This window comes from Canis lupus, chromosome 1 (genome assembly GCF_003254725.2).
Source record: "Canis lupus dingo isolate Sandy chromosome 1, ASM325472v2, whole genome shotgun sequence".
Taxonomy (NCBI): Eukaryota; Metazoa; Chordata; class Mammalia; order Carnivora; family Canidae; genus Canis; species Canis lupus.
Window position 1 is genome coordinate 67545787 of NC_064243.1, and position 22155 is coordinate 67567941.

The 22155-nt window shown below is 38.3% G+C and overlaps 1 protein-coding gene across 3 annotated transcripts in view; it reads left to right on the forward strand.

Moving 5' to 3' along the window:
• The first annotated feature begins 274 nt into the window (after positions 1–274).
• The window catches only part of LAMA2 (laminin subunit alpha 2), a 583497-nt gene continuing 561616 nt past the window's right edge, over positions 275–22155 (forward strand). For 2 of the 3 annotated variants that reach the window (XM_049115400.1, XM_049115407.1), the window contains exon 1: positions 275–430. In XM_049115400.1, the coding sequence (XP_048971357.1) occupies positions 328–430 (103 nt within the window). In that variant the 5' untranslated portion in view covers positions 275–327. The remainder of the gene's footprint in view (positions 431–22155) is intronic. The other variant, XM_049115415.1, reaches the window with a different exon arrangement.

The window sequence follows — 22155 nt, forward strand, 5'->3', positions numbered from 1 at the left end:
CGCAGGGACAGGACCCTGGGGGGCGGGGGGACGGGAACGGGACCCTCGCGGGGAGGGGCGCAGGGACGGGACCCTCGCGGGGAGGGGCGCAGGGACGGGACCCTGGGGACGGGAGTGCCGGGGACCCTCAGAGGAGGAGGCGCAGGGGACCCTGGGGGGCGGGGCCGGCCGGGGCGGGACGCAGGGAGCGGGCCCTCCTCCACCTCTTCCTCCTCCTCCTACCGGGGCGGGGGCCGGGCCCTCCGCCTCCTCCCCCTCGTCCTCCTAGTCCTAGTCCTCGGGCGCCGGCGGCCGCTCCCGGAGGTCCCAGCGAGCGCCTGTGCCGCGATGCCCGGGGCCGCCCTTGCGCTCCGGCTCCCGCTCCCGCTCCTGCTCCTGCTGCTCGGCGGGGGCGCGGGGGCCGCGGGGGCGCAGCAGCCGCCGCAGAGAGGTACGGTGGCGGGGCGGGCCGGGGCGGGTGGGGCGTCCCCGGGGCCGTGGGGGTGGCCCGCGGGTCCCGCCAGCACCTCCGCGCCCGCCGCGTCCCGGGCCGACTTCTCCGCGGCCGGCAACTTTGCGCGAGCGCGGCGGCGTCTCCCAGCGCGTGGACGGCGCCTGACCCCCTGGGCTGTTGGTTTTGTGTCTTGAGGCCTTGGCTTCCGAGTCTCTGTAGGGAGTTTGTGAAGTGCGGGGAATGGACTTTTTCTCTCCGGGCCCCGGGACCTGCAGCCCTCCTTTGCTGCCCACATCCCACCCCCGGGAGGGCCCCTTGGCTGGAGCGCAGACGACACTGGCCCGGCCAGGTGCGCCCTTGCGACCTGGGCCCCAGGTGTGCGCGGGGCGGCCGCGGGGATGCTCTTCAGGGCCGCGCAGTGTGGGTGCGCCTGGGGCCGCCGACACCCCTGGGAGCCTTCGCAGACTTATCTAGGATCGTGAATTTCAAAAGAAGCACGTGGACGCAGTTTTAGGACATAATTTACGATACATCATTTCAGCGCACATGTTTAGGAGTCGAAAAACATGCATTAAAGTAAAAAAAAAAAAATTAAGTTTGGCTTCAGATACCGAGATAGTCATGCGGGAAGCACCAGATCTGCAGGTCGGCAGCTTTTGAAAGTTCTGATGGGACTGAATCTGTCAAAGTTTTGAGATCTGCCCATCCCTCTTTTAGTTAAACGGAAGAGAGCTGTGTCCAGCCGTTCTGGGAGTTTTTCTTCTTATGATCTAACATTTGTAACAGTCCTATTTTATCTTAAAAGGAGTAAAAAAAAAAAAAAAAGAAAGCTCTAATCTTGCTACAATAATAACTCCCTGATTAAAATTCCTAGAATAAAAATGACCTTAAGGTCGCCATAGGACTTTTTTCCTTCTATTTTTGCTTTTACTTCTCTGCGAAGTAAAACGGGGTCAGTGGGGCTTCATTAATAGAATTTATGAGAGTGAGTTTGAGAACTTCTCTGGCAGCTGATTTTTAAAAATACTACTTTAAAATATTAGTCTTGCTTGGTTAAATCATATTTTAAAAATATTTATATATTTATTTTATATAATATTTATATATTTAAAATATTTATATATTTTAAAATATTTATATATTTTGTATTTATATATGTATATATTTATATATTAAATATTTTGAAAATATTTATATATTCACTTTTTATTTGAGAGAGGAGAGCAAGCAGGAGGGAGGGTCAGAGGCAAAGGGAGAAGCAGACAGCTTCAACACATGAGTCCATCCCAGGACCCCAGGATGGTGACCGGAGCAGAAGGCCACGACCTAACCAACTGATCCACTCGGCACCTGGTTGTATGATGTTTTAACAATACCTGTTGCTTTCATACTGTTAAGCACCTGGGAGGAAAGAGAGGCCAGGAGCACCCATCCTTCTGAACCCTTGGAGGGGGACAGAAGCTCACAGCATGCAGAAGGGGGAGCCACTGGGTCCCTGAGAAATTTCCTGGGGTGCTGCCCACACTCCTCCTTCTCTCTCTCCTCCCACCCCTCCCTTCCCCAGCCCTCTTCCTCTTTCTCCTCCTTTCCTTCTCTTCCTCCTGCCTCCTCCCTCCCTTCCTCCCTCCTTCCTTTCCTCTTTCTTTCTCTGTCTCTCAGTCTTTCTGTCTCTATTTTATCTGAGATAAAATAACTCTCATTTTTATGGTCCAGGCACAAGGTGAGGTCAATGCAGATGGGAGCGTTTATATTGCCATTGTGTTCAGAGATCCCTTGAAAGCCATACACAGTGAGGGGTTCTGTGCAAAGTAGCTATAACATAGAATCTACTATAGACTGCTCTTGTCTGCTTTCTAGAATCTGTTTATTATTATAGATCATTTGCAGTGTATTTAAAGATTGGTTCAGGGATAAATGGCTAAAATTAAAAGTATATATATATATATATATATTATAATACCTGAAATTTATACAGTGTTTCCTAATTTAAAAATGCCTTGTATACATTAGCTTATTTCACCCTCAGCTATTATTATTCTTACTGGAAAAGTTTAAAACTGGAGACTTGGAGTAGTTGTGACTTAAATTCATGCAACTGATAATAACTTATTTTTCAACAACTAAAAACACTTCTAGTATTGTTTGTGCTAAAGTTCCCTTTTTTAATGATACCAACATTTCTTTTCATTTATCGCGGGGCCAGGTTTTCTGTTTAATGTTGTTCTATTACAGCTACACTCTTAGTGAAGATCGTTGGCTAGGAATGTGACTGACGAAGTTTTTGGCTTTCATACTTTTCTCTTTTCAATTATACTAACATTGACCTTCTTCGCCAAGGACTGATTGTTTAGAATGAGTTCCTTTTTTCCCTTATAGTATGGTGACAATTTATTAAGAATATTGACAGGAAGCAATCATTCTTAAATGTCGTAATTGAGTTAGAAGTTTAACCAGATTTTTTGTTTTTGATTTTTTTCCTTAAAATCTTGTGTAGATTCTCTAGCTCACTGAGTTGTATGAATAGTATTGATTCAGTAAGAATATTCTAAGGAAATTTTTTTAACTATATATGATTGACAAAATAAAATGATGTAGTCAAAGTGGGTTTGTGTTTTGGCAAGGCAGTAGATAAAATCTTTTTCTGATATTCTTGTGAATAATTTGTGGAAATGGAAATCTAATGGTAGGGCAATTGCAACTGATTGGAAGTAGTTTCCAGAGAATCTTGCATAGTTGTTTAAAGTCAATTCGGAAGAAAATCTCCGGTAATGTGATAGAGGTTTCCTTATGTTCATTTGTCTTGGTGATGGCTTGACGGAAAACATAAAATCCAAGCTTATCAGAAATGCAGGTCCAAAATTGTTAAAGGTGGCTAAGCTGTTAACAGGAATTTTGAAGGTCTGTATACCCTGGACCATGAACAGAACCTATGCAGAGCTGGTTTTATTATTTGTATGCAGACATTAAATAATTTCATTTGCCCTCTTCTAGAAATATTTTGTTTCTATTAAAATATGGGGATGAGTACAAAGACAGGATGGGAAAGTCTGAATTGCAGCAAGTTCAATATGAAAATATAGTGTTACATGGTGACAGAAAAGTTAACTCTTATTTAAAAAAAAAAAACCAACTCCTAGAAACAGAGAAAACTGTTGGGTTAGAACATACTGGGGTGCTTGATTGACAAATGGAAGTCAATTCAGAGGAGGAAGAAGAGAGTAGTTGGGAGTCTAGAAAGATGTCCAGAGGAGGGCTATTTCAAGTGAAGACTTCATTTGGAGAAAGAAAGACTTGGGAAATCATCAGAACTATCCTTGAATTTGGGGATGGCTGTTTCATGGTTGAGAGCATAAAACATCCTATCTAAACCCTGAACTCACATGCATAGAAGTAAATGACAAGGGGGAAACTTTGAATTAGATAAAACGAGAGGAAGCCTGCTCCTTGTCCCTGCGCCTCCCCATTCTGAGCTGTTCAGAAATTACCGGGTTGTAGTGGAACACTTAGCTTCTGGAAACGTCCATGCGTGATTAGATGTGCAACCTGTCAGGGATGATTTAGGATGAAATGCCTTTAGAGACATAGTTAAAACTCATCAAGTCTCCGGTGCTTTCCTAAGCCCAAGACTCTAGTAGTACAGTCTATTGTTTTTGGAGCGCATACTTGCATTTGAACTTCTGAATTCTTAAAGATGTCAAGGAAATACTACATGTATATAAAGGTATTTTTAGATGCCTTCTGGGATTTAAAGTAAAAACACGTTTGAGATGATCCTCACTCTTTTTTGGCAAGAATACTTAAAATTTTCATATGGAGTTTTCACATCACATCAATGGGATGGTTCTAAAACATCCTGTGCTATATAAAATGAGAACGCTTTATACAATACCTGAGATTGTAATCATAAACCTGGCATTATTTTTTTTTTGGTATTATTTTTGCTACTTATGGAACTTAGGTACATATGTTGGTTTGGTCCCTAAAGACTGGCCTCATGGTTTAGTAGAAATATTTCATAACATAAACTGTAGGGCTGAGAGTAAGAACGTATTCAATGTTAACCATTATAAATGTGGTATAATTTTCTTAAAAGACACTTTATATTATACATTTTATCTCACGTATCAGCGTTTACAGACACCTCCTCAGTCTTATTCCTAAAAGTTTTCTATCCTAGTATTTCAGGCAAAGTAATGAACTGGATCTCCATCAAGTGTTGCCAACGATCATGAAAAGAACGGCTCTTTCTCTGCCAATTGTTTCTCAATTCACTCTGAAATATGGGATAACCGTCCCCTACGCTAATCGAGGCTTACCAAGAAGAACCAAAGAGTTATATAGACTATGACTCCGTAAGAAAAGCAGGAGTCTGCATTTTTCTGGGAGCAATATAGTTAAATTAGAAGAATTTCTGAAGTAGTAGGACTTAGAGTCTTTACCCCATTCAACGATATTGCGATAGCAATGACTCAAAAAAGTTTACTTTGGTTGATTTCACCTCTCCATATTTTCTCGGTCCCTATTTATTTAAAGCAGACCATTGTCACTATTTTTTTTTTTTTTGCCCATAACGTAATAAATATTGATTATTCACTGACAAAGACTGTTGTGCTGGACTTTTCAACTTGGACCTCGGAGACCGAATTACTGTAATCCAGACAGATTTAGCATTAAACGATAAACAAAAATGGACTGAAACTTTATTGTTGTTCCGCATCTTTCATAATCTGCTATAGAGTGCAGGGGCCTGAATTCTGGTCCACAAGCAAGAGGAATTTGCAGAGTAGGGCCAGCTAACGTCAGCCTAACCTCCGCAGAGCAAGATTAGTGGGGTGGCTCACTGCCTGGGTGAGAGAGCCCAGATGCATACTTGATGCCAGGCAGCATGGCTCGTCAGTAGAATTCTACAGTGCGAGTGGAGCATGACTGGAAGTTTCTGGGCAGGTCAACAGCAAGAGTAAATGGTGACTCTGGGTCACCTGTGCAAGTTGTAGTGGGTTCTTCTTATTTAGCAGTTGGAGACGGTGGAAAAGATCATGAAGAAAATATTGCCGATGATCAGACAAACTGTTTAGGCTTCCAATCCAGAGTGCGGGGGTTTAGGATTTGTGTAGCGTCACGACATTGACCTGGGTCGCCAGGAGGAACTTAGGCAGAAGTCCAGTTGTGGTGATGGAGAAAACAAAGCAGATGTTAGCGATTGACAAAACTAGATGGGCACATGCCTGTCCAGACTCATGCTGGGCTCAGTGTATACCAGTCAGACAGGAAGAAGTTGGATGCCGGACTGTACCGAGTGCTAAGACTGAGCTCAAAGGCCAGAATTTGTGCAGGAAATTGGTGGGCATGGGACTGTGCCTATTGGAATGTGGTTAATGATGAATGTGTTCAGTAAGTAAAACAGAAGAAAAAAATCCCTGCTCTTCTGGAGTTTGTATTCTAGTCGGAGTGGAGATAGGGGACAGAAATATGAATATACAGTGAATAAGTAATATATTAATAATATATACCTTTAATTAATACATTATATATTTATTAATAGTGAATATATATTATATAATAATAAATTATAGATAATAATTATATACTAATAAAATACTAAAAATACCTATATTTTTAAAATGCAGTGAATGATGAGGTTCCTGAACAAACAAATACACCAGGGTAAGAGGAGTTGGGAGGTCTAGAAGTAAGAGAGAGGTTGGTTGTTATTTTAAAGAGAGTGATGAAGGTTGATCTCATTGAGAAGGTCACGTCTGAGCAAACGAAGGTGAAGTAGGAATGATTCATACAGGTATCAGGTGGAAGAGTTAATAATACCCTTCACACAAAGAGCAGATTTATAAAGGTCTTCAGCTGGAGCACAGTGAGAAGGGTCAGGGAAGTATTGGGGAGCTGGATCGTTGTAAAGAATTGGCTTTTAGTCTGAGTGAGATGGATGGTATTGTAGAGTTTTGAGCAGAGGTAAATGAATGCATGAAATAATAAGTTAATATTTTCCCAAACAGGCTTTAATCCAATGGACTAGACCAATAATCCAAATGCAGCATTAATTGAAATCCCTTCTCTCCCTGCCACCTCCCATTCGTAGAGCTCTACGAATTAAGGGACTCCATTCCAGAGTATTACACCTCAGTGGTCTTATCACTGGAAAACTCAGATGCGTTTTTGTAAAACTTTTTTTCTTTTTCTTTTAATAGGCCTCTCCATCCTATTACGAATGAAAAGAATTTCAGTTATCAGGTGCCTGGGTGGCTCAGTGGGTTAAGCATCTGATTCTTGGTTTTGACTGAGGTCATGGTCTTGGGGTCCTGAGATTGAGCACTGTCCTACCTAGTCAAGCCCCTCAGAGTCTGCTTGAGGTTGTTTCCCCTTCCCTCCCCCGCCCTTACATGCACTCTCTCAAATAAATAAATAAATAAATAAATAAATAAATAAATGTTAAAAAATATGTCAGTACCTTAAAACAACGGAAGTGCAGGGAACTGCTACATATCCTTTTATTTGCCCAGTGTTAGAAATATGCCATCGACTTCTTAGAGTAATTTTAACTAATGTGCATGTTAAAAACAAAAATAAGTTGTCCACAGTCCCACATAAAATATGTATACCTTGGACTTCTCTCTTTTTTTTTTAATTATTCATTTTAGTATCAGAGCTAAAGTTTAGATACTGTTGTTAAAAATGACACAATGATGTATTGGTCTGATGACTTCTTTTATAAAATGATCTTTGAAATGTTACCCATTTTTACAATCAGAAACTTATTCTATGTTCTGTTTCAATTTTTATAACTTCTTTAAGGATCACTATAAGCCTTGCAGTAACCTTCAGAGTAAGGTAATACAATTTTGGCCTACTACATTCTATAATTTAGAGCAAGGAGAAAATTTTATAGCTTTTCTCTTTCTCTCCTTTCTTCCCTCATTTCTTTTTTCCTTCCTCCTTTAGTATCCTGCTTGTGAATAAAATGTGGTTTTCAAAGAGATAATTCCAACAAATACAACTTTTAGGAAGCTATGTAAGGCAAAACTTCACTTAAATCTTACCAAACGCCAGATAATTATAATCTAAATATAGGTTTGAGGCATAATCTAAATTTATATGGTGAGTTAAAGCTAGACATTTGATTGTCAAAGATGTGTAATATGGGTAAAAAACAGTAATTTTTTTCTAGTCCTCTTGAATGTGGGTTTTAACATGGATGTCTGATGCTATTTTTTATTAGGACGTGTGACCTTTAGGAGACGATCATAGAGCTAGTCTGTTAGGGGTTATTATTCATACCACTGGCTCTCTGTGACAGTCTTAATCTACTTTTTTTTTAAAAAGATTTTATTTATTCATGAGAGACACAGAGGGAGAAGCAGGCTCCATGCAGGGAGCCCAATGTGGGACTCGATCTCGGGACTCCAGGATCACGCCCTGGGCGGAAGGCAGGCGCTTAACTAAATGGCTAAGCCACCCAGGCATCCCTTAATGTAGTTCAAATAGAGAGTTAATCTATGCAAATAAGGAATGATGGAGACGGGGGAACTATTTAGTGCTTGGCACTTAGGAAAGGCACTTTGTGCAATGTTAACAAACCCTTCCCATGTAAAGTCTTCTGAGTTCACCACCACGCTGTGCTCTTCTCCAAGGCTCTTTGTATACCTGCATCTCAAGTTCCAGATGCTTTGAGATTGGTTTAATAGTATCTACCGCATTGTGGGCATTAACACATGTATTTACATAGCAGAGCTGTTTAGTAGGTAATATAATTATCCTCATTTTATAGAAGGAAATAGATGCCTTGCATGCTTGTCAAGGACAAACACAAATTCCAGTGCAAGCTTTAGAATTTAGGAGTTAGCATGGGGTGCCTGGCTCACTTAGTTGGAAAAGCTTACAGCGCTTGACCTCAGGTTGTGGGCTCGAGCCCCATGTTGGGTGTAGAGATTACTTAAATAAATTAAAGAGAAAGAAATTAGGCTATGTTCCTGCTCCTGATGTTATGGATCCTACATTGTCATCTCTTTTAGACTTTTGCCTCCTTCCTTATCTTTTGTAAAATACTTTGAAATAATCATGTCTCCACTTCAAAATTATGTTAGTAGTCTAATCTGAAAACAGAGTTACTAGGTATCATGAAAGAACAAGAAATAAAATATCTTGTCTTTTCATTTAAACAAAATGCACAAAACTATGCAGAAATACATGCTACTTAAAACTTTGCATAAATGTAAAAATATTTGTCAAATTTTAGTCTTTAAATTTTTAGAATTTGGATCACTGGACACTGGACTATAAGAAAGTATTAATTGATTTTAGCTTTTCCGAAGTCAGCTTACATAAATAACTTCAGTGGGCTAGAAACACAATGGTATTTATTATATAATGAATTCTTAAAAAAAAATGGAGAGCGATGTATATGTATCAGTGAATGAAAGGGCCAAGAACCAAATATGTACACCTGACTCAAAGAAGAGTTAATCTCAAAATTCCTTTTGGAAAAAATGTAGAACATTGGCATTTTTGTAAAAAGACCTAGAGTACAATTTGAAATTGAACTTTTCTGTTAGAAAATTTTGCAAACCTCGTACGTTTTGGGAGGGTGTGTACCAATAAGTGTGTATGTATGTACCATTTATAGTTTAGAACTCACAGGACCTAATTAATGTATTTAGTATATTTAATATACCAAGATACTTAGCTATTTGATCTGTCTTCTTAAATCAGATTTTCAGTTTTAAAATTTTTTTTTAAATTTATTTATGATAGTCACACACAGAGAGAGAGAGAGAGAGAGAGAGGCAGAGACATAGGCAGAGGGAGAAGCAGGCTCCATGCACCGGGAGCCCGACGTGGGATTCGATCCCGGGTCTCCAGGATCGCGCCCTGGGCCAAAGGCAGGCGCCAAACCACTGCGCCACCCAGGGATCCCAGATTTTCAGTTTTATAAAAAAAAAATCTAGAATAAGGGCATCTAAGAATTAAATTTGCATAAAAACCTAGTTGCCTTGATAAGTGACTATGAACCACATAATACATGGTAAATGGGGTCATTGTATTTTTTAGTTCAGTAGTTATACCATTAAAACTCTAAGGTGTGCCACCTTTTAAGTTGCTTGCAACATATGAAGGTCTGTCCTAAAGAAGAAATAAGCCTAGTAGAGTTGGGCACATCAGGTGTATTTTTGCTAAAGCCTGTATAGCTACCACACTTTTCTGTCTTACTGCCTGCTATGCTCTTTTCAATTACTGAGTAAGGCTGAAAGTATGAAACAGAACATGAAGAAGAGCAGTTGTCATTTCAGGGAGCTACTTTATCTCATTGGTTTGTTGTGAGGAATATATAAAACAATGAATATAAAACATGGAGCGTCTATTAGGGCTTCAAAAAAAAAACCGCGAGTCTCCAAAACGCTTCAAGGAAACTGAATTAAGTTTAAAAACTGTCTTGGTATCAAGAAATTCTGGCTTAAAGCAGCACTTTTTCCCCAACACCGTGGTATACCAAACTCAGCTGAGGCCGTGTATCAAGGAATTTGCTTATATACTTGAAAACACAAATGTATGAATTCAGTTTTAATTGGAATTTGTGTTGTAGTGCTTTGCTACTCTGAACTTTATAGCTTAGCTTGCAAAAAATACCTATCAAGATACACCTCTTTATACCATCAGTTTCTATATACGTTCCTCTGCTTTGGAGAGGACTCTGAACAGTAGAAAAAGGGTCTTTGGGAGATGACAAGAATAGGAGTCAGAGCTGGTTTACCCTTCTTTTATTAAGATCAAAACCCCAAGTCAATGGAGTTTAAATTTCCAATTAAAGTAGAATTAGATTAGATAATACTTGTGAAAATTCTTGGCAGCTAATCAGTAGATATTAGATGTTCTTTTTCTTTATTGCTTGATCATAAAGCTCAGAAACGATATTTGCAGTACGTATGACAGCACTTTCGCTTGAGAAGAGTGAAGCGTTCTAGAAGTTTCTTGGAGGAGAGCCTAGAAGACTATAGATGGCAAGTTACATCATTGAAGAGAGTTGGAGGTCAACCAAGGTCACACAGCAAGTCAGTAACAGAGATAGGAAGAAGCACAAGGTCCTATAATTAGCGAATAGTTACGTTGGTAGCTCAGTGTGAGAGGTGATTTAGACATGTAGCAGGACGGACATTTTAGCAATACTTTGTGGCTATTTATATTTCAAATACGATATAAAACATTATCTTCCTAGGAATCTCATTTTTGGAAATGCATTTACTAGGGATTGATAATTTTTTTCAAGAAGGGTTTTAATAGGTGATAGCTAAGAAAAATGTGTGGCACGTAGTAAGTGCTCTATAAAGATTAGTTACTATCTTCAGCCCACGAAACGCATGTCCTCTCTCATATCTGCCTTAATAGAGAGGACAATTCAGCATGTTTGACACACAGTGGAAGTTAATCTCAGGATGGTCTTCAGGGAGAAGTCTAATTGGATTGTAGAAAAGCTTTCAGTATAGACCCTTCTTATTTGAACTTTTTCTGTCCACTAAGGTAAAAAAAAAAATTGTTTTGGAACACGTTATTATTTACCAACCTAGATTGGGAACATTTTTAGTGTGTCTTCCTGCATATTAAATCTAATGGTGAAATTCTAAAAAACCAAAATTGAAACCAAAAACTACCTCAGGAAATCACATAACCTTAACTGATCTCTAGAGAAACCTTTTTTTTTTTTTTTTTTTAGACTTGGAAATATCAGATTTTGAAAAAGTTTCAACAAAAACATCTCCCATAGGCCCTTTTACTCTTCAAAAAGTTTCAATCATGCTTAGTATGTAATACAGCCATTCAGTTTCTCATTCTGGCACATTAGAAATCACTTGATTTATGATTAGAACTGTAGGATCCAAGTTTTGCCTTCAGCTCTTCTAAGAGATGTCACCTTAAATGACAAGTAAGTCTTTTAATGATTCTGAAGTTCAATTCTCCATCCAAAAAAAAAAAAAAAAGAAAGAAAATATGATATTCGGATATATCTCATGCGCGTGTCATAAGAGTTAATTAAAATGTGTAATACAAATAATAATACTATTAATTATTATAATAAATGATAGGTTTGGCCAAAGACATTGAGGTTTCATGACGTTCTGCTTCACTCTCTTTCTTTGATTTTTTTTTCTTCCAATGGCTCTTTATGTATTTAGCCCTTATGTATTGAGAATCATTACATATCTCCCTTCCTTACTTTTTTTTTTTTTTTTTTTTGCTATATACCTCCCAGTAACAGAAAAAGTTATTTGTATGGAAAGGAAATATTTTTTATAAATTTATTTTTTATTGGTGTTTAATTTGCCAACATATAGAATAACACCCAGTGCTCATCCTGTCAAGTGCCCACCTCAGTGCCTGTCACCCAGTCACCCCCAACCCCCGCTCACCTCCCCTTCCACCACCCCTAGTTCATTTCCCAGAGTTAGGAAGGAGGGAAATATTTTTATTTTTTTTAAATTTTTTATTTATTTATGATAGTCACACAGAGAGACAGAGAGGCAGAGACATAGGCAGAAGGAGAAGCAGGCTCCATGCACCGGGAGCCCGACGTGGGATTTGATCCCGGGTCTCCAGGATCGCACCCTGGGTCAAAGGTAGGCGCCACCCAGGGTTCCCCGGGAAATATTTTTAAATGCATATTCTATCTTCTTTGATTTTGCACAAAGCCATAGATACACTTTATATCTAGACAATGATACATTTAAAAAGTCTTCAAAATATTTTTTCATCCTTGTACAAAATATTTTTTGACAGTTTTTAAGAACTGATTTTATCCATAGGGTTCCTGACATGGTGCTACCTAAGATATGCTGAGAAAGCAATGCTATCCTATCACTTATTATCCACCAGGGTTTAAAATCTTTAGATTTTTTTTTGGACAAAACCTTGTCCTCTGAGGCCATTTTCTCTATCATAGGAGGTCCATTTTTTTTTAAATTAACCTATAACTGTATTTAGGCTACTCTGAGTATAATTCCATAGATTAAAATTGGGTTCATGTATATAATGAATCTATCATGTTTATGATTTTCAATTATCTTTAAAGTTGAAAGACCAATCATATTCAGACAAACTTCAAGAGCTATTGCTATTGCAGATAGTGAGAAGGGCACTTAAATAGTTTTCTTTTTTAATATTTTAAGCTATTTAATAATTAGAAATTAATAAGTTGTATACTGATAGGACTGTTTGTCTTTTATTCTTATTTACTCCTTTATCTCTAGTCTCTAGTCTGAGGTATGGTAGGCATATAACTGAACAATTGTAAAGTAAATGAAGTCACTCTTTGGATAGACCCAAAGGATGCCTTTTTAAAAATTTTACATGTACTATTTTTCTTAATGCTTTTATGATGTTAATTTTTTAAAAGATTTATTCATGAGAGAAAGAGAGAGAGAGAGAGAGAGGCAGAGACACAGGCAGAGGGAGAAGCAGGCTCCTTGAGGCAGCCTGATGTGGGACTCGATCCCAGGATCCTGGGGTCATGCCCTGAGCAAAAGGCAGACGCTCAACCATTAAGCCACCCAGGCATCCCTGGTCATATATTTTTATAAGTTATAAATTTCCCTAAATATGGAAACACAGTGGCACAAAGAGTATTGTTATCAATGCCTTTTAAGTGATAAATGTAATTATTTTAGAGTATTTTAGAATATTTAATCTTGCTTTTGAGATTTATTTTTTTCCTAAGGATATTCCAGTAAGAGCTGAGCAATTTTTAAGCTTTGAATGAGGAATGACTATTTCTTGGCTTAGTCGGAACTTTTCTGATGTGAGGACTTTTTGGACAAGACTTATAATGCATAAGATTAAGATGCCCATTAAGATGTAAGTTCTACTTCTACAAATGGTCTTAGAAAAACTGGTCAGCGACATGCAAAAGAATGAAACTGGATGCCTTTCTTAATACCATACACAGAAATAAACTCAAAATGGGTTAAAGACCTAAATGTGAGACCTGAAAGCATGAAAATCCTAGAAGAGAATATAGGCAGTAACTTCTTTGACATCAGCTGTAGCAAAATTTTTCTCTATATGACTCCTGAGGCAAGGAAAATAGCAAAAAATAAACCATTGGGCTGCATCAAAATAAAAAGCTTCTGCACAGTGAAGGAAGTAATCAAGAAAATTCAAAGGCAACCTATTGAATGGGAGAAGATATTTGCAAATGACTTATCTAGTTAAGGGTTAGTATCCAAAATATATAAAGAACTTATACAACTCAGTGCCTGAAAAACAACTCAATGTAAAAATGGGCAGAAGACAGGAACAGATATTTTTTCCAAAGAAGACGTCCAGATGGTGAGCAGACACATGAAAAGATACTCATCATCGCTTAGCCTCAGGGAAATGCAAATCAAAACTACAGTGAGGTATCACCTCACACCTGTCAGAATGGCTAAAATCAGAAACACAGAAACAAACAGTGTTGGGGAGGATGTGGAGAAAGGGGAGCCCTCTCAACACGGCTGGTGGGAATGCAAACTGGTGCAGCCACTGTGGAAAACAGTATGGGGGCTCCTCTGAGAGTCTAAAATAGAACTATTCTATGATTCAGTAATCACACTATTGAGTATTTACTCAGGAAATAAAAACATTAATTTTAAAGGTGTGTTTATAGCAGCATTATGTATGGCCAAGTTATGGAAGCAGCACATACACGTGTATGAGTCAGAGAAAGGTAAATTCTTTATGATTTCACTCATATGTGGAATTTAAAAAGCAAAACAAATAAAACAAGTGAGGAACCTGGGTGGCTCAGTAGTTGAGCCTCTGCCCTTGGCTCAGGGCATGATCCTGGAGTCCCGGGATCGAGTCTCGTGTCGGGCTCCGTGCATGGAGCCTGCTTCTCCCTCTGCCTGTGTCTCTGCCTCTCTCATGAATAAATGGATAAAAGCTTTAAAAAGAGAGAGAGATAGAGAGAGAGAAACCAAGAAACACCCTTAGCTCTAGAGAAAAAACTTACGGTCACCAGAAAGGAGGTGGGTGGGTGGGCTGTGGGTGAAGTAGGTGATGGGGATTAAGGACTTGTGATGAGCACCGGGTGATACATGGAATTGTTAAATCCCCATGTAGCACACCTGGAACTAATATAGAGCTGTATGTTAACAATACTGGAATTAGAATAAAAACTTAATAAAAAATATAATGTCCTAAAAATAAGATGTGAGTTCTAGGGAGGGAATATAGATAACTCACAGAGGGAGACTTGATTGGCATCTGTTTCCATTTTCCTTTGTTTCCTCTTAGATTACACAGAAGTCTTTTATATTTTAGGGAGAAAAAAAGAGGTTTTAAAAAACTATTCCCCAGGCCCCGGCAATATGTCAAATAATGTATTCCTGTGCCCCTAGATGTGGTTTCTTTCTTGGAGTTATTAACAATCAAAATGGTGACATACTTAGAATCAATAAAAGAGATTTGTAGTTCAAGAAACTTGGTAACCTGTATTCTTATTTTAAGAATGGCACTCCAAGGCAAGGTAGGGCTGATTTTGTGTGTTAGTCCTTTATCCTTATTGCGTAGGATGCAGCCTGGCATGCAGAGGGGTCACGATAAGAATCAAGTGGTGGAATGATAGAAAAGGAGCTAACTTCTAGGAGGGAACACATTCCCACATATGTGGGTAAAAAAAATGGAGATAGTTAAGATATGATGCCATTAGAAGTAGGAAGTTAAAATTTCTACTCAAGTTCAGAAAAGGGAACCAAAGACAGAACTTACTGAGACATGGAGGAAAGTTGTAGGATCATAGAATGCTAAAACAAAATGTTCTGAATAAATGTTTAGATATAAGTGATGCTTCTAGAAGTTTACCTGCTACCATTTTGAATATATCATAAAAACTAATATTCAGGGGTCCCCAGCTGTATCTTTGGTAACACTTCTGTGCTTTCCAAGCTCATTACTTGGAAAGGATTCTCTCTTTACTTTTTCTAGATTAGTCCATCTTTTGGACTAATCCAATTTTTGGAGACTAATTTTGGAGACCAATTTTTGGACTAATTTTGGAGAAAATATAATTCTCCCCCATTGTGCCTTCTCTTAAGCTGTTTGAGCCATCAAGAAACCTTCCTTTTTCCTCAGCACATCCTACTTTTGAATGCCCTACCTTTTATCTTTCTCCTCTTAAAATGGAGTTGGCAGTTCGTTTCCTCCAGGTCCTCACTGATGGATTCACTTAACTTCTGATCACTCCTGTTGCTGTCTCCTCCCATTATGTGTACGGTGCCAAAAGTTGTCATCGTATCATTTACTTGAGTTCTTATTTCTCTTGCTTGATTTATGTGTTTCTGTGCTGAGGGTACAGGACAGGCAGAATTTGTGTTGAAATCCTGTTTTTTCTTCTTCTTAATACAATTGCATCATCTTGGGATTAAAAACTGTGTGACCTCACTAGGCCACGGTGACATTTTCAGTTGGGAACTTAAGAGCCGAGGAACGTGGCCCCGCTCTTTAACTTTTGTTCTCTTGGTGTGTATTCCTCATGGATGAAGAAGCAGTAAAGTGATTGAAAAGATGATATGAATCAATTAATGAAGAAACTCTACAGTCAACTATAGAATTAATAGCATGTCAGCAGATTTATTTCGAGTTAAATATGCCACCTAACCTGGTAATTAATATTAAACACTTTTTGTTTTCGGAGATCAGCTAATATAACTTTTAGATAGAGCAGATCCTGCAAAATAAGTGTCTAAATTTAAATAACTGGATAACACAGTTATGATGATTTCCATGGAGAGAGAAAATCAAATCCTATCTGATGGTCTTAATTACAGCCTCCTTTGCTCCGTGCCTTGTCATATGCTTTACATTTCTGTAGCATCTGGCGTCTACGGTGTTTTCTTGTTCACCATCATTTCTGCGCCTCTACACAAAGCCTTTGAGTATCGTGGTGTATAAATGAAGATACTCCCAGGGTTGGAGGAAAGGAGAATCAATACTTAACACGGGTGACTTGGCCTGATAAGTGTAAAGAGAGAGACATAGACTCCCACGTCTTCTAAACCCCAGACATGCCTTTCGGTTCCATATAAATTCTTGTTCTAATAGGCAACATAGCAACTTTTTAAAAGGAGAAAGCTCATGTAAAAATTACAGATTTGCGATAACATTTACAGATGGTAGGGTTTATGATTTTTGAAAATTGACTCTATGAATAATCTATGCCATGTCATTTTTTTAAAAAAATATTTAGTCCAGAAATGATGTTTTCTCATGTTCTCCAGAGGAAAACGTGAATTTATTTCATGTGTTTAGGATAACACTTACTTCTTCCTCTACTTAATTGGTTTAATTCAAATTTACATTCCATTCATAAATATGACCAGACACAAATTAGAATATGCGTATCGTATTGTTTTATATTAACACACACATATTTTCTGTCTTTCATGGTGGCTTTGTGTATGTTTCCCTAGAATAAGGGGATTATAAATTGAATTTATTATAATTTGCTTAGTAAAATATGGATGCTAAAATGTAATGTTATTTTGAACATTGCTCTGAGGGCTATGGGAGGCTTACTGTGAAATTATCATTGCACCAAGATTTCTCTCTAATAAGACATTCACCATTACTGGAATTGTATTTTGTGCATTATATTCCATTGACGTAATTTTAAACTTCCATTCTACTTCACTAAAAATGGAATTTCATTATATCTGACTCCACAATAAGTGGGTTACAGTATCGTTGACATTTAGTAGGATTACAGATCTTAGTGTCTTTTTATACTCTGCATTAAAATGCATTATGTGCGCTTTCAATCCTGTTTCAAAGAGACTACTATTGATTTACATAGCTGTTGTGTGGACAAGTCCTCTGAAACCCCATCGCTTGATTTCACGGTGGCTTTTTGTTGTTGTTGTTGTTGTTGTTTCCTGAAATCATTTGAAAATATTTTTTTCGTGTGTTTGCAACTACTGGATAAAAATGAGAGGAAATTTAGGGATTATAAATGTGCTTGTGCCAGTTGTCTCTGTTCTCTCTCTCTCTCTGTCTCTCTCGCAGGAAGCCTTTATGAAGCCTTTGTGGATGTTCAGCTGTAACTTTCTCTCTCTAGCAACTTTCCTCTATCCATACTTTATTACGAAAGCTCTTGTAGACAATTTAGTGTTTTCCATAGTGCTTAGAATATCTTTCTCTTTTAAAGAGTGAAGTTAAAATATTTCTTTTGTCTCAAGCTCAAGGGGGGGAAAAAGCCCAGTGGGAATAAGCTCTTTTATCTCGAAACTTGTTTTGGGGATTTGATGGCAGAACTGCTGCTGGGGAAGGAGGGGTCTGCTTGAAGGAGGCGACAAGGACAAGGGACTGCAGGTCTCAGAGGGTGAGGCTGGGGTCTCCTCCTCTCCTTCTGGGGCTCCAAGCAGGCAGCCAGCTGCAGGTGATCCCTTGTGTGGCTCAGAGGGGCCCTCCGTGTACCAGCCCAAAGGGGAACAATTTTGCCCTACAGTAGTCAAAACCTTCAGTTCTAGAAGCATTTTGAGGGTCTGAGGCCCAGGAATGAGCCATGCCTGGGTCACGTCTACACTGTCCACTCTGGCAGGAGGAACATTTTAAATTCATTCAGGTCCAGATGACCCACGAGGTCTGTGCTTGACCCTTCCATCCTTCACCTCTACCTCCCCTTTCCTGCTCGGGGAGAAAGGGGTCACGGCTTAGTAACTACTTCCAGATACAGCTTTGTATTTCAGCATTATGCCACCCACAGTTTTCATTTTTCAGCTTGGTTTGGGGGCATCCTGTTTGTAACTTACAGTAACAGATTTGGAATAGAAATGCCCTTGACAGCAGTCTTAATGAGCACTTTTAATTCCGCAATAAAGTAATTCAGAGAATTGTTTTCCTTTATATCTATCTCCCAAGATAAGAGTATCTGGAGGCCAAATTTCCTGCTGAGTTCTTCAGCATTATTGCCGGGTCAGAAACTAGGCATTTTAACATGAAACATGTTGTTCTGCATCTGGAAGCCAGAATATAATAAGCATTGTTAATTTAGTTAAAGAAAAAGACAGCTGTTTAAGATTAGCCTTCTTGTATATGTGTGGGAGTTAACAGAATAATGTCTATTTCTCAAGATGTGTTTTTCTTTTGCTTATATGCAAATTTTAATTGATGAAGAAATTAAGGAGCCAAATGAAATAATAAACCGTACTATAATTTTAGTTGGAAATTAGTTGACTGGTGCTCATCTGAATGGCAATATAAAGTTCCAGTAACCAGATAACTTTGAAAATCTTCTTTTCTTTTTTTAAGGTTTAATTTGTTCATGAGAGACACAGAGAGAGAGGCAGAAACACAGGCAGAGGGAGAAGCAGGCTCCATGCAGGGACCCCGATGTGGGACTCGATCCCAGGACCCCGGGGTCACGACCTGAGCCGAAGGCAGACGCTCAACTGCTGAGCCACCCGGGGGTCCCACTTTGAAAATCTTCTATGCCATATGCCTTAGACTCTGGGTCGTAGTTTCCTATAGTATAAAGTACTAAGCCAGAGAAAGCAACTCTATTGCCAAGATCCACCTTCATGGTAACTATTATTTAAAGCCCTGGCCTAATTTCAGTTAAAGCACTGTCGAGTTCTGAAATGTGTGTTTTGATAATTACCTGGTTTACAGACATTTCTGTAGATGTACTTAGTGAGATTACATTGGAAAATATCGTTTGCATTTCCGTTTAAACCTCTTATTTCCATTTAGCTTTCATCAGCTTTAACCATTTTTCTCTTCTATCAAGGTAGTACTAATTTTGTGTCAGGCATTTTATTTGCTTTGTTTTCACAATTTCCGAGATCCCTGAGCACTGGTATTATTGCACATATCAGTCTATAGCTGAGGAAATAAGGCCTGTGTGGATTGTAGGGTATTTACATGATAAAGTCCCCATGTCTTTTTTTTTTTAAACACATTTTTCAAGGTGTGAGTTACGTGCAATAAAACCCCCATGTAAGTAAGTATAGGGATCAAACTTTGACGAATGTATATGCTCACATATCTACCAGTCCGATCGAGAAATAGAACATCTCCACTTTCTCAGAAAGGACCCCCTTTCCCTTGGCAGTCTCCTCTTAACCCTACAACCCGTTATCGGATTAGTTTCATCTGTTCCAGAAATTCCTCCATGTGAATCATCAGCTATGTACTTTGTTGTGTCTGCTTTTTCTCTCTCAGCCTAAAGTCTACAAAAATCATCCATGTTTTTGTTCATATGTATTGTTCTTTTTAATTGCCAAGAGTTTCCAATGTATGAATGTATCTCAATTTTTAACTGGGATGTTGATAGCATTCAGACAGTTTCCAGTTCTTAGATATTGTGAGTGAATTTGCTATGTGCAAGTTATGTCCATGTCTTTCTATGAACATACGTTTTCATTTCTTATATTTATCTAGGAGTGGAACTCCCGAGTCGCATGGCAAATATACATTTAATTTTATAAAGAATGGGAAAATTTTTTCCAAAGAGGTCATATCATTTTACTTTCTCAAAACAAAGTCATGATTTTGATCTAGCAATAACAAACCAGACATAAATGTTGGGCAAGCTAACTCTGGGATGAGGAATGATACTATAATTGATCATTTTTTTCTTTCTACTCCGTAAAAAAAGATTTTATTCTTTAAGGGGCTTTGTGGCAGATTTAAGATTTCTCTAAAAATTTTACGTAGCTATAGGAGACAACAAATATACTTTGTCTGACTTTTAAAGCAGGGTTTTAGTTACTTGTTAGGTAATTGTTTTACAGTGTTATGATCATGGGTAAGGCAATAGTAATAATAATGTGAAAAGAAAAATCCCAATTTATTCATTAGACAAGACTGTGTTGAATGTGTACTACGAGTAAGAAAAGGATTTCTATACTGTACATACAGAGATGAGCAAGACATAATATTTTTACTATAAGAATTGTGTAAGTAGAAAAAATAGATTTTTATGTACAAGGGGTTAATAAAAGCAGTATATAGGTGAAAAGGCTTTAATAAATTATTTAAGATGCTTTTTAGATTCTCAAGGAAGTGGAAAGGTTTCCATTTTGTAAAAGTAGAGACAATTTCACAGAAGTGGTGAATTTGGCTGAGCCTAACAGAAGGGAAGAATATTTTTTAATCATGTTTTTATTTTATTTCATTTTATTTTTTATTAAAGCATAATTGACATACAACATGTTAATTTCAGGTGTACAAATTAGTGATTTAACAATTCTCTAAATTGTGCAGTGCTCACCCTGGTAAGTGTAGTTACCATCTGTCATCATGCATAGTTATTACACTATTACTGACTATATTCTCTATGCTCTATTTTACTCTCTATTACTTATGTATTTTATGCCTCGAAGTTTGTGCCTCTTAACCCCCTTTACCTATGTTGGCCATCCTGCCATCCCGTTCCTCTGGCAACCATCAATTTATTCTCTGTATTTATGGGGTTTTCTGGGTTTTTGTTTGCTTATTTGCTCATTTATTTATTTTTAGGTTTCATTGATATCTGAAATTATTTTTGCTTTGTCTGACTTATTTCACCATCCATACTGTTGAGAATGGCAAGATTGTCTTCTATTGTATGCCTGAGTGATAGTTCATTGTATGTATATTTGTGTGCGTGTGTCTATACACACACTACCTTGTTGTTATCGTTCATCTATCGGTGGACACTTAGGTTGCTTTTTCTGGGCAAATAGCCATCAGTGGAGTTATTGAATTGTGTGTTTAAAATTTTTTTTTAAGAATTACAATACTTATCCATAGAAGCTGGACCAATTTGCATTCTACCAACAATGCACTAGGGTACCCTTTTCTCCACATCCACACCAACACTTGTTATTTTTTTGTCTTTTTGATACTAGCTTTTTGGACTGATATAAGGCAATATCTCAGTGTGGTTTTGATTTGCATTTCCCTGATGATTAGTTATGTTGTGCATCTTTTCACGTGTCAGTGGGTGTCATTGGTATGTCTGCTTTGGATAAAATGTCTATTCATATTCTTTACCCATTTTTAATGGATTTGTTGGGGTTTTTTTTTGGTGTTGAGTCATATAAGTTCTTTTTTTTTTATTTATTTTTATTGGTGTTCAATTTACTAACATACAGAATAACCCCCAGTGCCCGTCACCCATTCACTCCCACCCCCGCCCTCCTCCCCTTCTACCACCCCTAGTTCGTTTCCCAGAGTTAGCAGTCTTTACGTTCTGTCTCCCTTTCTGATATTTCCCACACATTTCTTCTCCCTTCCCTTATATTCCCTTTCACTATTATTTCTATTCCCCAAATGAATGAAAACATATAATGTTTGTCCTTCTCCGATTGACTTACTTCACTCAGCATCATACCCTCCAGTTCCATCCACGTTGAAGCAAATGGTGGGTATTTGTCATTTCTAATAGCTGAGTAATATTCCATTGTATACATTAACCACATCTTCTTTATCCACTCATCTTTCGATGGACACCGAGGCTCCTTCCAGTTCTTTATGTATTTTAGATATTAACCCCTTATGGGATATATAATTTGTGAATATCTTATTCCGTTTAGTAGGTTGTCTGTTTGTTGTCATTGATGGCTTCATTTGCTGTGCCAAAAGCTTTTTATGTGGTCCCAATAGTTTATTTTTGCTTTTGTTTCTTTTGCCTGAAAAGACATAGCCAAAACAATGTTACTAAGGCCAACATTAAGAGATTACTTTTCTTTTAGGGTTTTTGTGGT